Below are 12,984 nucleotides of genomic sequence, written 5' to 3' on the forward strand. Positions count from 1 at the left end.
TGGCCACTAGACGAGACCAAACCAATCAGAGCTGATTGGCTCAGCCTTGGGCAGTGTTATTGTATTACATTAAAAGATGACTTAAGGGTGTTATTTCTTTTCTAGAAAGCTCTTATAATCGACGTAATCAGTTTTTTTATGCTCTTGCTATTAAAATTATTAATTTGCAGAAATTGATTTATCGTAGTCATGTCCAGAACGATTTAACAGTGATTAAGAGGATTGTTGTGTTTTTAATAAAGGAGGCGCCTACCCTCCACCGCCGCCCGGCCCCTATCACCACCAGATGGGCCCTGGCCCCTTCATCCATATGGGGGGCCACACGGCGACCGTCATGGCTCCGCCGGGCGCCGCCACCACCGTGACCGTGCTCCAGGGTGAAATGTTCCAGACGTCGCCGGTGCAGACGGTGTGTCCGCACTGCCAGCAGGCCATCGTCACGCGCATCTCGCACGACGTGGGCCTCATGAACACACTCTTCTGCCTCTTCTGCTTCTTCGTCGGGTGAGTTTTTTAAAAAACAACAGATAAACGTGGACATAATGATATATATTTTTTAAATTGCAGGTGTGATCTGGGCTGTTGCTTGATTCCCTGTCTGATTGACGACCTGAAAGATGTGACACACACCTGTCCTTACTGTAAGGGCTACATCTACACATACAAGCGTATATGCTAACCACCGACATGCACACACAGCTCCCCCTGCTGGTAGTTACAGGCTTTTTCCCACCCCTCTTGGTTTGTGTATATACAGTCTGTCTTCAACCTCATACATTCATGCACACCACTGACTGCTTTTTATTTGTATTAAGTGAAGGCCATGTTACACGTGTCACTGAAGAAGACTCAACATTAAGGATCGCTGTGAAACTTGTCACTTTATTTGAACTTATCTGTGAATCTCACCTGGGGTTGATCTTTTTTAATAATTGTGTTTGTCTTCTTTATGTAAAGTATTTTATTCTTTGTTTTCCCATCTTCATATTGAAAACTGTGAGCATTTGTGTCCTTCCTTCTGACTTATTTCTCTTTTTCACAACTCCTATCTCAAATGTGAACGTCTTGCTCATTTTTGACTTTTATATTTAATTTTAGTGTTCCAAACTTGATTCAGTATGCACACAATTATATAACAGCCATTTTCTCGTTTATGCCCTTTGTTCCGTCATGTACTTTTAATAAGGCAAACATTTGCACTTTAAGGACATTTTTCCCTCTGATACATCATAAAAGCCTGTCTGCCATCACAGTGAAAGCTTTTTGTGTTAATATCGTTGCACTTAATCTGGATATGTGCAAAGCGAAGGTTCCAAAATGTCTCTGTACCAGTTTAGGCAGATTTTGACACTCATTGTAGATTTTATCCTAACTGCAGGCTGAATGTTTGTCACCGCCGCAGTAATTAAGAATGTTGGGGAACAAGTTACATTGATATCAAGGTCATTAGTCCCCCATGACTCCTTTTTTTTTCAACTTTATGATGACCTACATTGCTTTCAAGCATGACATAAGTCTACTGTTAACATAATTACTAAAATAGGCTGTTACATATAGTACTTATTGGCATTAAAACAATGATTTAACAGCATGCCCCATTGTGTAGCTCACGTAAACGCTGAGCCTAAATAACGGCATAGCTCTGTGACTTGTGTGTTTGAGTTGCTAAGCTGTACAACAAGACAAATCTACTTCTTCAGAAGGTGTTCCATTAGTAGTGTATGCCCTTGTGCTGGTGGGGAAACATGCAGGTCTGTGTTGCTCTCTAAATGTCCGCCAGATGTACGTCAAGGTTTGTTTTGACCGTTGTATACAGCTACTATTTTATCAATAAAAGTCTGAACATCACTTTTTGCTGACACTTTATTGTCATTGTGTGTTTAAAGAATAGACACAGTGTGGATCACACAAGTACATTTAACATAAGATGGATGGCTGTGTTTAGATGTAAAAAAAGACATGTTAATCTCTCCATCTGTGTCCACATTGGGCATTGCAGCATTTGTAGAAAGTGGTCATGGGCTCGTCTGCAGATCGTGTCTGAATCTGCATGAAATACGCCCGAGGATGGTCACATGTCGGACAGGTTTCTGTAAAAAGGTTATAAAATGTTATCTTTTTGGACAATATGAACACTTGTTCAATACCTCCGGTCTACTGTGTTTGACAGCACATCTTGAAATGACTCCATAGTGTTGTCATGGCAACGTACCGGGAGTAGAATCCACGTTCTCCCAAGCAGCAGCTCCACCCAGGACATCATCCACCTCCTTCAGCTTGGGATACTTCCTGGTGTTTACCTGCAGTTCATACAAGTCCTGGTCATGTCACAATATATAATAGGTAAGTGCGTGTATGACCTACCTTTCTGGTGACATTGTGTATATAGGGACACGTGTTACACGCAAACCTCAGGCACTTCTGTCCTTCTTCCACGATCAAAACGTTCCCGCAGGTTGGACAAAAAAGAAGCATGTTAGCAAAGACTCACCTTTAGTTGATATAAGTGTAATACCACGCCGAAAAGGTTCGGTCGATCCTGTAACCAAACCACGCATAGTTCAAACCGGAAGTTAGCCGCTGAGTGATGTGTTACTCTTTTTACAACTCGAGTGGAAACTTCTTCTTCTTCTTCATGTGGCTTTCCGGCAGACTAGACGCCCATCGGCGTATTGCTGCCTCCCACAGTTCAGTTCAGGTATTACCACAGCTTATGCAGTTACACTTTCTGGTGCAGGCCAGTATTCCACAGGTAGTCCATGACTGCTTTCATCACTGCACTTTGATGTTCCTCAGGGTTCAGAATAATCCTCAGTGAGATGCAGGGCAACCCTGCATCTAGTAATGCAGCAAAAAGCTCTCTCCTCTCTGTTGTGTATATAGGACACTCCATAAAAACATGCTGCACAGTTTCTTCTGTCCCACATTCACACAGTCCATTTTCATGTTTCCCAATACGGACCAGTCCCCCTGCAAGGCCACAGTGTCCAAATCTCAGCCGTGTCATAATGACTTGCTCCCTTCTGTTTCCCAGGGTGATGCTTCCTCCCCTAACACTATTTTGAATATTAAAATAAAACCTTCCTCTTGTTTCCCCCTCCCATTCTCTTTGCCACCTGATATTTAACTCCTCCTTTATTATGGAGCGGTACTCTGAAATACCCAGGGCGACGCCCACATCCACCTCCTCCCTGCTCAGGGCCTCTTTGGCAGCACCATCAGCAGCCTCGTTGCCCTCAACCCCCACATGAGCTGGAACCCACATGAAACCCACTCTACTTCCAGCTTGGTTTACTCTGTAGAGTGCGGTCAGCAGCTCACAGACCAGATCTGGTCTGACCTGTGACCTCCCCCCCTGCAGAGCCATCAGCGCAGCCGCCGAGTCCGAGCAGATAACTGCCTGCTGCGGTCTCACCTCCTCAACCCAATTTACTGCCCATATCAACGCCACCATTTCTGCCGTAAAGACTGAAACCCCATTTGGCAGCCGTCTGCTCTGGGTGATCTGCAGGCAGGGAATGTGAACTGCAAACCCCACCCTTTTACTATTTGGGTCCATGGAGCCATCTGTATAGATCTGCACATGGTCTGCCCATTCCTGCTGCATCCTCTCCCTCACCAACTCATCTGGGTCTCCACTACCCTTCTCCCTCTTCCTCTCTGCTATCGTGAAGTCAACCTCCACACTTGGTAGCAGCCATGGTGGAACAGAAGGCCAGACCACAGCCGTACCCCTGCGCACCCCACTCAAGCCGAGCTCTTCTTCCTCTGCTCTGATTTTATGGACAAAACTCCTGCTTTCCCCACCTCCCAGTTCCCAGCACTCCTCCAGCAGCTGCTTGCCTGGATGGACTTGGTCATGCCCATATAGTTTAGCTATGTGGTGTAAGGCCAGCTTCCTTCTCCTTAAACTTAGGGGTATCTCTCCCATCTCCACCAGCAAAGCTGGGATTGGAGTTGTGCAAAAAGCCCCACTACATACTCTTAACGCTTTTGCCTGCACCCTATCCAGTGCTGCTAGGTTTGTTTTGGCTGCAGCCCCATATGCCAGGCACCCATAATCAAAAGCTGAGCGAATCATGGCTCTGTAAATCATTATTTGTGTGTCTCTGTTTGCTCCCCACGTACTCCCAGCAAGGCATCTCATCACATTTATCACCTTTTCACATTTCCTCACTATTTTTTCTATATGTTTTTTCCACGTTAACCTCTCTTCAAAATTAACTCCTAGGAATTTAAACTCTTTGACTCGCTCTAAGGGCTTGCCATAGATATTCAGCCCCAGGTTTTCAGTCTTCCTTTTGTTTGTAAAAATAACAAATTTTGACTTTTCCACAGATATTTTGAACCCCCACTTCTCAGCCCAGGCCACTACTCTATCCAGTGCCCCTTGTATCTTCCCTGTTATAAACTTAATATTCCGCCCTCTTTTCCAAATTGCGCCATCATCAGCGAACAATGATAGCCCAAAGCCTGCCCCCACCTCCTGGAACATGTCATTAATCATCAAGTTAAATAGTACTGGGCTTATAACACTCCCTTGAGGAGTACCATTATCTATCCCCACTGTTTCAGAATATGCCCCCCCGACTCTGACCTGTATGGTCCTGTTTTGCAGAAACGCCCTGATCCAGTTCAGCATCCGCCCTCGTATTCCAGCATTAAACAGCTTCACCCCCAACCCCTCTTTCCACAACATGTCATATGCCTTTTCAATGTCGAGAAAAACTGCGACCACTGATTCTTTGTTGGCCTTAGCTTTCCTTATGTCTAGGTCAAGCGCAAGCACAGAGTCCATCGTTCCCCTCCCTAATCTAAAGCCACTCTGGATTGGTGCAAGCCATCCTTGCTTCTCTAATTTATATGTAAGCCGATCTGTCACTATTCGCTCCATAATTTTACACAACACAGCCGTGAGTGCAATTGGCCTATAGGAGCCTGGCTTTGCAGCTTCCTTTCCTGGCTTTAGAATAGGGATGACAACTGCATGCCTCCATGCCACAGGGATGACGCCTTCATCCCATACTGTATTGATGAGTGCTAGTATCTCATACAGCACCATGTCATCCAACTGCTTAAAGATTTCATATCCTAGTCCAGGGGTGGGCAATTAATTTTCACCGGGGGCCGCATAAGCAACCCGAGCACTGCTGGAGGGCCACACGACAATATTTCAATTACATTTTGCTCAATATTATTTTTGATATACCATAAGATAAATAATAATGATGATAATAATTAATAATAATAATAATAATAATAATTTCATTTAACCTAACTTAACTTTATACAAAAGCAGATTGCTTTTTAAGGTCACTTTATCCTGCATTATCCAACATTTTTCCCCATCAGATTTGGACAACCATCTGTTGTTAAAAATAGTTTTTAATCATATCTATTCTATATTGTTTTTTATATTGGTTTTATATGTAATTGTTTTTTTCTTTTTATTCAGTCATTGGTGGAGCTAAGGATAATATTTGAATATTGTTTGTAATATTGTTGTGCAGCACTTTGGAAACATTTTGTTGTTTAAATGTGCTATATAAATAAAGTGGATTGGATTGTCACACCCGCCAGCGTGTCCCAACACGCATTTACCTCTGTGAACAAGTCATTACCTGTGGTTGTCTCTTTAATTGACTGCATCAGAGCTCTCATCCAAAGTTAGCGAAAAACAGTCCTGTCTCCGGGCATTATCAGCGCAACAAAGTCCAATAAGCACTCCTTAATAAACTCTCCGTCAGAAAACGCCTTACTTTTTCTGGCGCTTTTGTGAGAAATGACGAAACTTGTCCTGACGGCTGCATCTCTGGGGGTGTGAAATATGGCACAAAGTCCTTGTTGGGTTTGCAGTTTTACCATCAACGCATCAGCCTCCCTTGCGCGCGCTTCATCAGACACATCCCGGTATTTTCCCTCGTGTTTCTTCGTGTAGTGGCGATTAAAATGATATTTAAACACAGCAACCTGTGTACCACACATTAAGCACACGGCTTTACCATTAATTTATGTAAAGAAATACTTGGCAGTCCATCTCTTGTTGGAAACACGCCATTCCTCATCAACTTTTCTTTTTTTAGCGTCTCATCACTTGTCTCTATGCACCTTCCCTCACAGGTTCCCTCCGGACATACGGCATAAATAACACATTTCAAAATAAAAGCAGCACAGTTGTATTGCGCGCACGACATAGATGTTTTTTAAACTTTATTTTGTAATTTGTAATTGCGCCGTTCAATTCACTCACAATCGCACACGCGCATACGTCCACACGGAAGTAATACAAATAACGCTTTTCAAAACAAAAGCAGCACTGTTGTATTGCACACTCGACATAGATACTTTTTTAAATTTATTTTGTAATTTATGATTGGCCTCACGCGGGCCGGACAGGGATGCGCAAAGGGCCGGATGCGGCCCGCGGGCCGTACAATGCCCAGGTCTGTCCTAGTCCATCTTTCCCTGGAGCTGTTTTACGCCCTCTTTGGATTGCTCTCCGTAATTCCTTCAGAGAAAAGTTTAAATTACTGGGGTCAGAATTATCCTGATTCACCTCAAGTTTGTACATTTGGTTTCTTATTACCTCATTTCGTTTTACAATACCCTCCTCTCCAATGTTTACCCCACTATGTACTTCTTGGAATTTTTTCACACACATGCTGGCTTTTTGACTGTCATTTGTAGCAACCACCCCCCCTTCTTCTAGGACTGGGATGCTTCTCCCCTTAACAATCCCTGACATTCGCCGGATCACTGCCCACACCTCCCCTACTGTTGTGTCCTCCCCCAGCCTTCCGCAGTAATTCCTCCAACACTCTCTTTTGGCCGTTTTAATAACCCTCCTGGCCTTGGCTCTTAACCGCTTGTATTCTATAGCATTTTCCTGCACTGGGTACCTCCTTAGCACACTATAGGCTTTATTTCTTTCCCTCACTGCCTCATCGCACATTTTATTCCACCATGGCACAACCTTACGTTTTACAGCTTTTTTCCTTGGGATGCAGCGGTTCATGTTATCACTTAACATACTGCACAGAGTATCATTCCACTCGTCAACTGTTCCGTCCTCTATCACACTGTCTATTCCCTCTATGCACCCCTCAACAAATTCAGCCCATTTTGCTTTATTATAGTTTAGTGGCCTCGGCCTAGTGTCTTCCTCCACTAGCAAGGGCTGGCCAAATCCCACCACTATTGGGAAATGGTCACTTCCCATAGGGGTTTCTTCCATGGTTTCCCACTTCCCTTTCCAAGCCAATTCTGGGGAAGCTATAGTTAAATCAATGCATGATACCCTCCCTGTTCTGATGTCAAACCTGGTTGGCCTCCCATCATTTAAACACACCAAACCATGCTTGTCCATCAGTTCCTCTATCACTTCCCCATTCCTATCCCTGTCTCTGCTTCCCCAGAGTGGATTGTGTGAATTAAAATCTCCCGCCCATATCACTGGAGTTCCCACCTCCTCTGCTACTTTATCCAATTCATCTATTCTAAGTGGCAGGCATGGGTTATAGAAGTTAACAATATTCATCCTCCCTTGCTCCCCCCACACCCTCACTGCCAAACACTCCAGTGTGGTTGTTAACGCCACCTGCTGGTATTGCACCCCTGCCCTAACAAATATTGCACATCCCCCCCCTGTCCCTTCTTTACGATCTTTCCGCAAACACTCATAGCCTGGTACAACAAAATCTAGGCACGGCTTTAGCCATGTTTCTTGTACACAGATCAAATCAGGCTTATCCTCACCAGTATGCACATTCTTTTTTAGCTCTTGACCATTGGCAACTAAACTCCTTGCATTCCACTGCAGGATACTGAACATGAAAATGCTCTTACTGATCATGTTCATCCCATGTTGCATCCATCTCATTTCCCTCTGTCTCACTCTGCTGTGGCTTAGGAGCCTTTACTTGACTATCTTTCATGTACCTATGTAGTTCTGTGGGGTCATACGCTCCCAGTCCCAAAAACCTTCCCGCCGCCTCAACCACTGCCCTCATGATGTCTGACCTGCTAAGGTCCTTGCCCTGCTTAGGAGGCCTAGTGGCGTACACCACGTCAACCATAAATGCCAATAGACTCTCTTTTTTCACCACAATTGAATCATCTGGTACGGAGGGGGTGTGGCAACTGGTGGAAGGGCCAGGGCTCTGGGAGCATGAACCCACAAACACAGACACATTTTCACTTTTTCCCTCTACCTTCTTAAGTGCCTCTGCATAAGAAATCTTATGCTGCTCTTTAACATCTTGGACACGCTTTGCCTTCTCAAAGTGTAGGCATCCCCGAAAGGACGCCATGTGCGTGCCCCCACAATTGCAGCATTTAGTGTCAGTAACATCGCATTCTAATAGATCATGTTCCCCCCCGCATTTTGTGCACCTTTGACTGCCGCGGCATGAGGCGGCTACATGGCCAAATCTTTGACACTTAAAGCATCTAAGCGGGGGCCGCTCATACTTTTTCACTTGAAAAGACACACATCCAATGAAAACTCTGGGTGGCAGACTATCGCCATCAAACGTTAGTAACACAGGAGCATTTGGGTTCCCGTCACTCCGTGCTTTAAATCTCTTTACTTCCTTCACATTTCCTCCCTTGATTTGCTCCTTTATTTCATTCTCAGTTATATCAGCACTAACACCATATATAACTCCCTTGATTCCCTCAATTCTGTTTGAGACGTACAATTCAATGCTCTGCCCAGCTATTTTCTTAACCGCAGCTGCTTTCTTCTGCGTTTCGGCACTCTTGCACAACACCATAAGCATTCCGTTTGCTAAGATTCTTGCTTCAACATCGCCTACTGACTTCAGCGACTCCGCAATCTTCAGAGGATTGACTGATCTGAACCCTCCCACTCCTTTCGGATCCTTCACTTTAAACACTACTTTAAACTCGGTGCTGTCAGTTTTCCTCATTTTCCCTCCCGACTGTTCTCCTTCTGCTGTAGCACCTCGTTTAGTCCCAGTTTTAAGCCCCCCTTCCCCTCCCCTGGCCGTAGCCATGTACAACGTCCCCCTACTTGTCCTCCTCCAACAATGCAGCCTTCAGCAATAATCAAAGAAAGATAAACCGTGTTAATAACGGCAAAGGCACAGTCAGTGAAAGAATTCAACTTGCGTCCGCTCTCTGACAGTCCTGTCAAACCGGCGTCCGACGTCACTTCCTCCTCCGACCCCCTCCTCGAGTGGAAACTAGGAGTCACAACTTATCATAAAGGCCTACTGAAACCTACTACTACCGACCACGCAGTCTGATAGTTTATATATCAATGATGAAATCTTAACATTGCAACACATGCCAATACGGCCGGGTTAACTTATAAAGTGACTTTTAAAACTTCCCGGGGAATATCCGGCTGAAACGTCGCGGTATGATGATGTATGCGCGTGACGAAGTCAGAGTAACGGAAGTTATGGTACCCGTAGAATCCTATACAAAAAGCTGTTTTCATTTCATAATTCCACAGTATTTTGGACATCTTTTGCAATTTGTTTAATGAACAATGAAGGCTGCAAAGAAGACAGTTGTAGGTGGGATCGGTGTATTAGCAGCGGACTACAGCAACACAACCAGGAGGACTTTGTTGGAGCGCTAGCCGCCGACCTCACCTTGACTTCCTACGTCTCCGGGCCGCCAAACGCATCGGGTGAAGTCCTTCGTCCTTCTGCCGATCGCTAGAACGCAGGTGAGCACGGGTGTTGATGAGTAGATGAGGGCTGGCTGGCGTAGGTGGAGAGCTAATGTTTTTAGCATAGCTCTGTGAGGTCCCGTTGCTAAGTTGCTAAGTTAGCTTAAATGGCGTCGTTAGCACAGCATTGTTAACCTTCGCCAGCCTGGAAAGCATTAACCGTGTATTTACATGTCCACGGTTTAATAGTATTGTTGATTTTCTATCTATCCTTCCTTCTATCCTTTATTTTTTTGTTTCTATATGCAGTTAAAGCACGATGCTATCACGTTAGCTCGTAGCTAAAGCATTTCGCCGATGTATTGTCGTGGAGATAAAAGGCACTGAATGTCCATTTGGCGTTCTGGACTCTCATTTTCAAGAGGATATAGTATCCCAGGTGGTTTAAAATACAAATCCGTGATCCACAATACAAAAATAAGAGTGTGGAATCCAATGAGCCAGCTTGTACCTAAGTTACGGTCAGAGCGAAAAAAGATACGTCCATCACTGCCTCTCAAGTCCTTCACTGTAACGTTCCTCATCTACGAATCTTTCATCCTCGCTCAAATTAATGGGGTAATCGTCACTTTCTCGGTCCGAATCTCTCTCGCTCCATTGTAAACAACGGGGAATTGTGAGGAATACTAGCTCCTGTGACGTCACGCTACTTCCGGTACAGGCAAGGCTTTTTTTTTTATCAGCGAGCAAAAGTTGCGAACTTTATCGTCGATTTTCTCTATTAAATCCTTTCAGCAAAAATATGGCAATATCGCGAAATGATCAAGTATGACACATAGAATGGATCTGCTATTCCCGTTTAAATAAAAAAAAATCATTTCAGTAGGCCTTTAAACATAATTTGATTGATTTGATTGAAACTTTTATTAGTAGATTGCACAGTACAGTACATATTCCGTACAATTGACCACTAAATGGTAACACACAAATACGTTTTTCAACTTGTTTAAGACGGGGTCCACGTAAGATAGATCTTCCAGATGTAGTCTTTGTCCATAAATTTATTTAAGTGCTTTGTGAAAAGTGAAGAATAGGACGGCTTTGGTGTTTAAAAATATTAATAAATAAAACATTAGAAAATTTACCAATTCAACAAACCTTAAATTTTAGAAGTCTAAAGAAATGCGGAGAGTGGTGAGGACGGCAGAAAAGACTCCTCTTCCTCCCCAGGAGATCCCAGAAAGCCGCTGCCTGACCAGCATTTAGAAAATGTGCAGAGACTCCTCCCACCCCCACCAAGAACTGTTTTCACTGCTGGACTCTACAAAAAGGTTCTGCAGCCTCCGCAGAACCTCCAGGTTCAGTAACAGCTTCTTCCCTCAGGCCATAAAACTCTTGAACGCATCATAATTATACCCTCAATTCCCCCCAAAAATGGATTAAAAGTGGCTGGAATATAAAGACAATATAAGATACATCCATTATGCATATGCAAAAGTGCAATATATTTATCTGTACACTAATCTATGTATTTATATCTGCACCTTTTTGCTCTTTTATCCTGCACTACAACCAGCTAATGCAACATTTTGTTCTTATCTGTACTGTAAAGTTCACATTTGAATGACAATAAAAGGACGTTTAAGTCTAAATGTGAATCATAACAACAATAGTAGCTGTAATAATCATATATATATATATATATATATATATATATATATATATATATATATATATATATATATATATATATATATATATATATATATATATATATATATATATATCTCATTACAATATGGTAGATGTGGTTTGTTTACAACATATTCTGCATATGTTTGTGAGTGCGTACATTATATTTTTAAGTATATATTTAAATGCCAACCAAACGGCGTAATGATAAAGGCCTACTGAAATGATTTTTTTTTATTTAAACGGGAATAGCAGATCCATTCTATGTGTCATACTTGATCATTTCGCGATATTGCCATATTTTTGCTGAAAGGATTTAATAGAGAAAATCGACGATAAAGTTCGCAACTTTTGCTCGCTGATAAAAAAAAAAGCCTTGCCTGTACCGGAAGTAGCGTGACGTCACAGGAGCTAGTATTCCTCACAATTCCCCGTTGTTTACAATGGAGCGAGAGAGATTCGGACCGAGAAAGTGATGATTACCCCATTAATTTGAGCGAGGATGAAAGATTCGTAGATGAGGAACGTTACAGTGAAGGACTTGAGAGGCAGTGATGGACGTATCTTTTTTCGCTCTGACCGTAACTTAGGTACAAGCTGGCTCATTGGATTCCACACTCTTATTTTTGTATTGTGGATCACGGATTTGTATTTTAAACCACCTGGGATACTATATCCTCTTGAAAATGAGAGTCGAGAACGCGAAATGGACATTCAGTGCCTTTTATCTCCACGACAATACATCGGCGAAATGCTTTAGCTACGAGCTAACGTGATAGCATCGTGCTTTAACTGCATATAGAAACAAAAAAATAAAGGATAGAAGGAAGGATAGATAGAAAATCAACAATACTATTAAACCGTGGACATGTAAATACACGGTTAATGCTTTCCAGGCTGGCGAAGGTTAACAATGCTGTGCTAACGACGCCATTTAAGCTAACTTAGCAACTTAGCAACGGGACCTCACAGAGCTATGCTAAAAACATTAGCTCTCCACCTACGCCAGCCAGCCCTCATCTACTCATCAACACCCGTGCTCACCTGCGTTCTAGCGATCGGCAGAAGGACGAAGGACTTCACCCGATGCGTTTGGCGGCCCGGAGACGTAGGAAGTCAAGGTGAGGTCGGCGGCTAGCGCTCCAACAAAGTCCTCCTGGTTGTGTTGCTGTAGTCCGCTGCTAATACACCGATCCCACCTACAACTGTCTTCTTTGCAGCCTTCATTGTTCATTAAACAAATTGCAAAAGATGTCCAAAATACTGTGGAATTATGAAATGAAAACAGCTTTTTGTATAGGATTCTACGGGTACCATAACTTCCGTTACTCTGACTTCGTCACGCGCATACATCATCATACCGCGACGTTTCAGCCGGATATTCCCCGGGAAGTTTTAAAAGTCACTTTATAAGTTAACCCGGCCGTATTGGCATGTGTTGCAATGTTAAGATTTCATCATTGATATATAAACTATCAGACTGCGTGGTCGGTAGTAGTAGGTTTCAGTAGGCCTTTAACAAACTGATTTTTTTTATAGCGAAAAATATATAACTTTAGTGTTTACTTAATTTCGGTTTTATGCATTAAAGCATCCTGTTCTGGGACCATTTTAAGCTGGAAGTCTATATGATAATAAAGCCATATTTG

General features: G+C 43.2%; 2 protein-coding genes across 3 annotated transcripts in view; one reads left to right on the plus strand and one right to left on the minus strand.

Moving 5' to 3' along the window:
* Positions 1 to 1,848, plus strand: part of cdip1 (cell death-inducing p53 target 1) — a 15,407-nt gene extending 13,559 nt beyond the window's left edge. For both annotated transcript variants that reach the window (XM_062049800.1, XM_062049799.1), the window contains exons 4-5: positions 243 to 504; positions 568 to 1,848. In XM_062049800.1, coding sequence (XP_061905784.1) covers positions 243 to 504; positions 568 to 679 — 374 coding nt within the window. In that variant the 3' untranslated portion in view covers positions 680 to 1,848. The remainder of the gene's footprint in view (positions 1 to 242; positions 505 to 567) is intronic.
* LOC133651735 (DNA-directed RNA polymerase III subunit RPC10) lies at positions 1,846 to 2,632 on the minus strand. Its single transcript, XM_062049808.1, has 3 exons — positions 2,365 to 2,632; positions 2,213 to 2,300; positions 1,846 to 2,090 (listed from the first exon to the last, which is right to left on the minus strand). The coding sequence occupies exons 1-3, from the start codon at positions 2,473 to 2,475 to the stop codon at positions 1,963 to 1,965; spliced, it is 327 nt and encodes a 108-aa protein (XP_061905792.1). The 5' UTR covers positions 2,476 to 2,632; the 3' UTR covers positions 1,846 to 1,962.
* Between the last annotated feature and the right edge of the window lie 10,352 nt (positions 2,633 to 12,984).

Source organism: Entelurus aequoreus, linkage group LG06 (assembly GCF_033978785.1).
Source record: "Entelurus aequoreus isolate RoL-2023_Sb linkage group LG06, RoL_Eaeq_v1.1, whole genome shotgun sequence".
NCBI classification, from domain to species: domain Eukaryota; kingdom Metazoa; phylum Chordata; class Actinopteri; order Syngnathiformes; family Syngnathidae; genus Entelurus; species Entelurus aequoreus.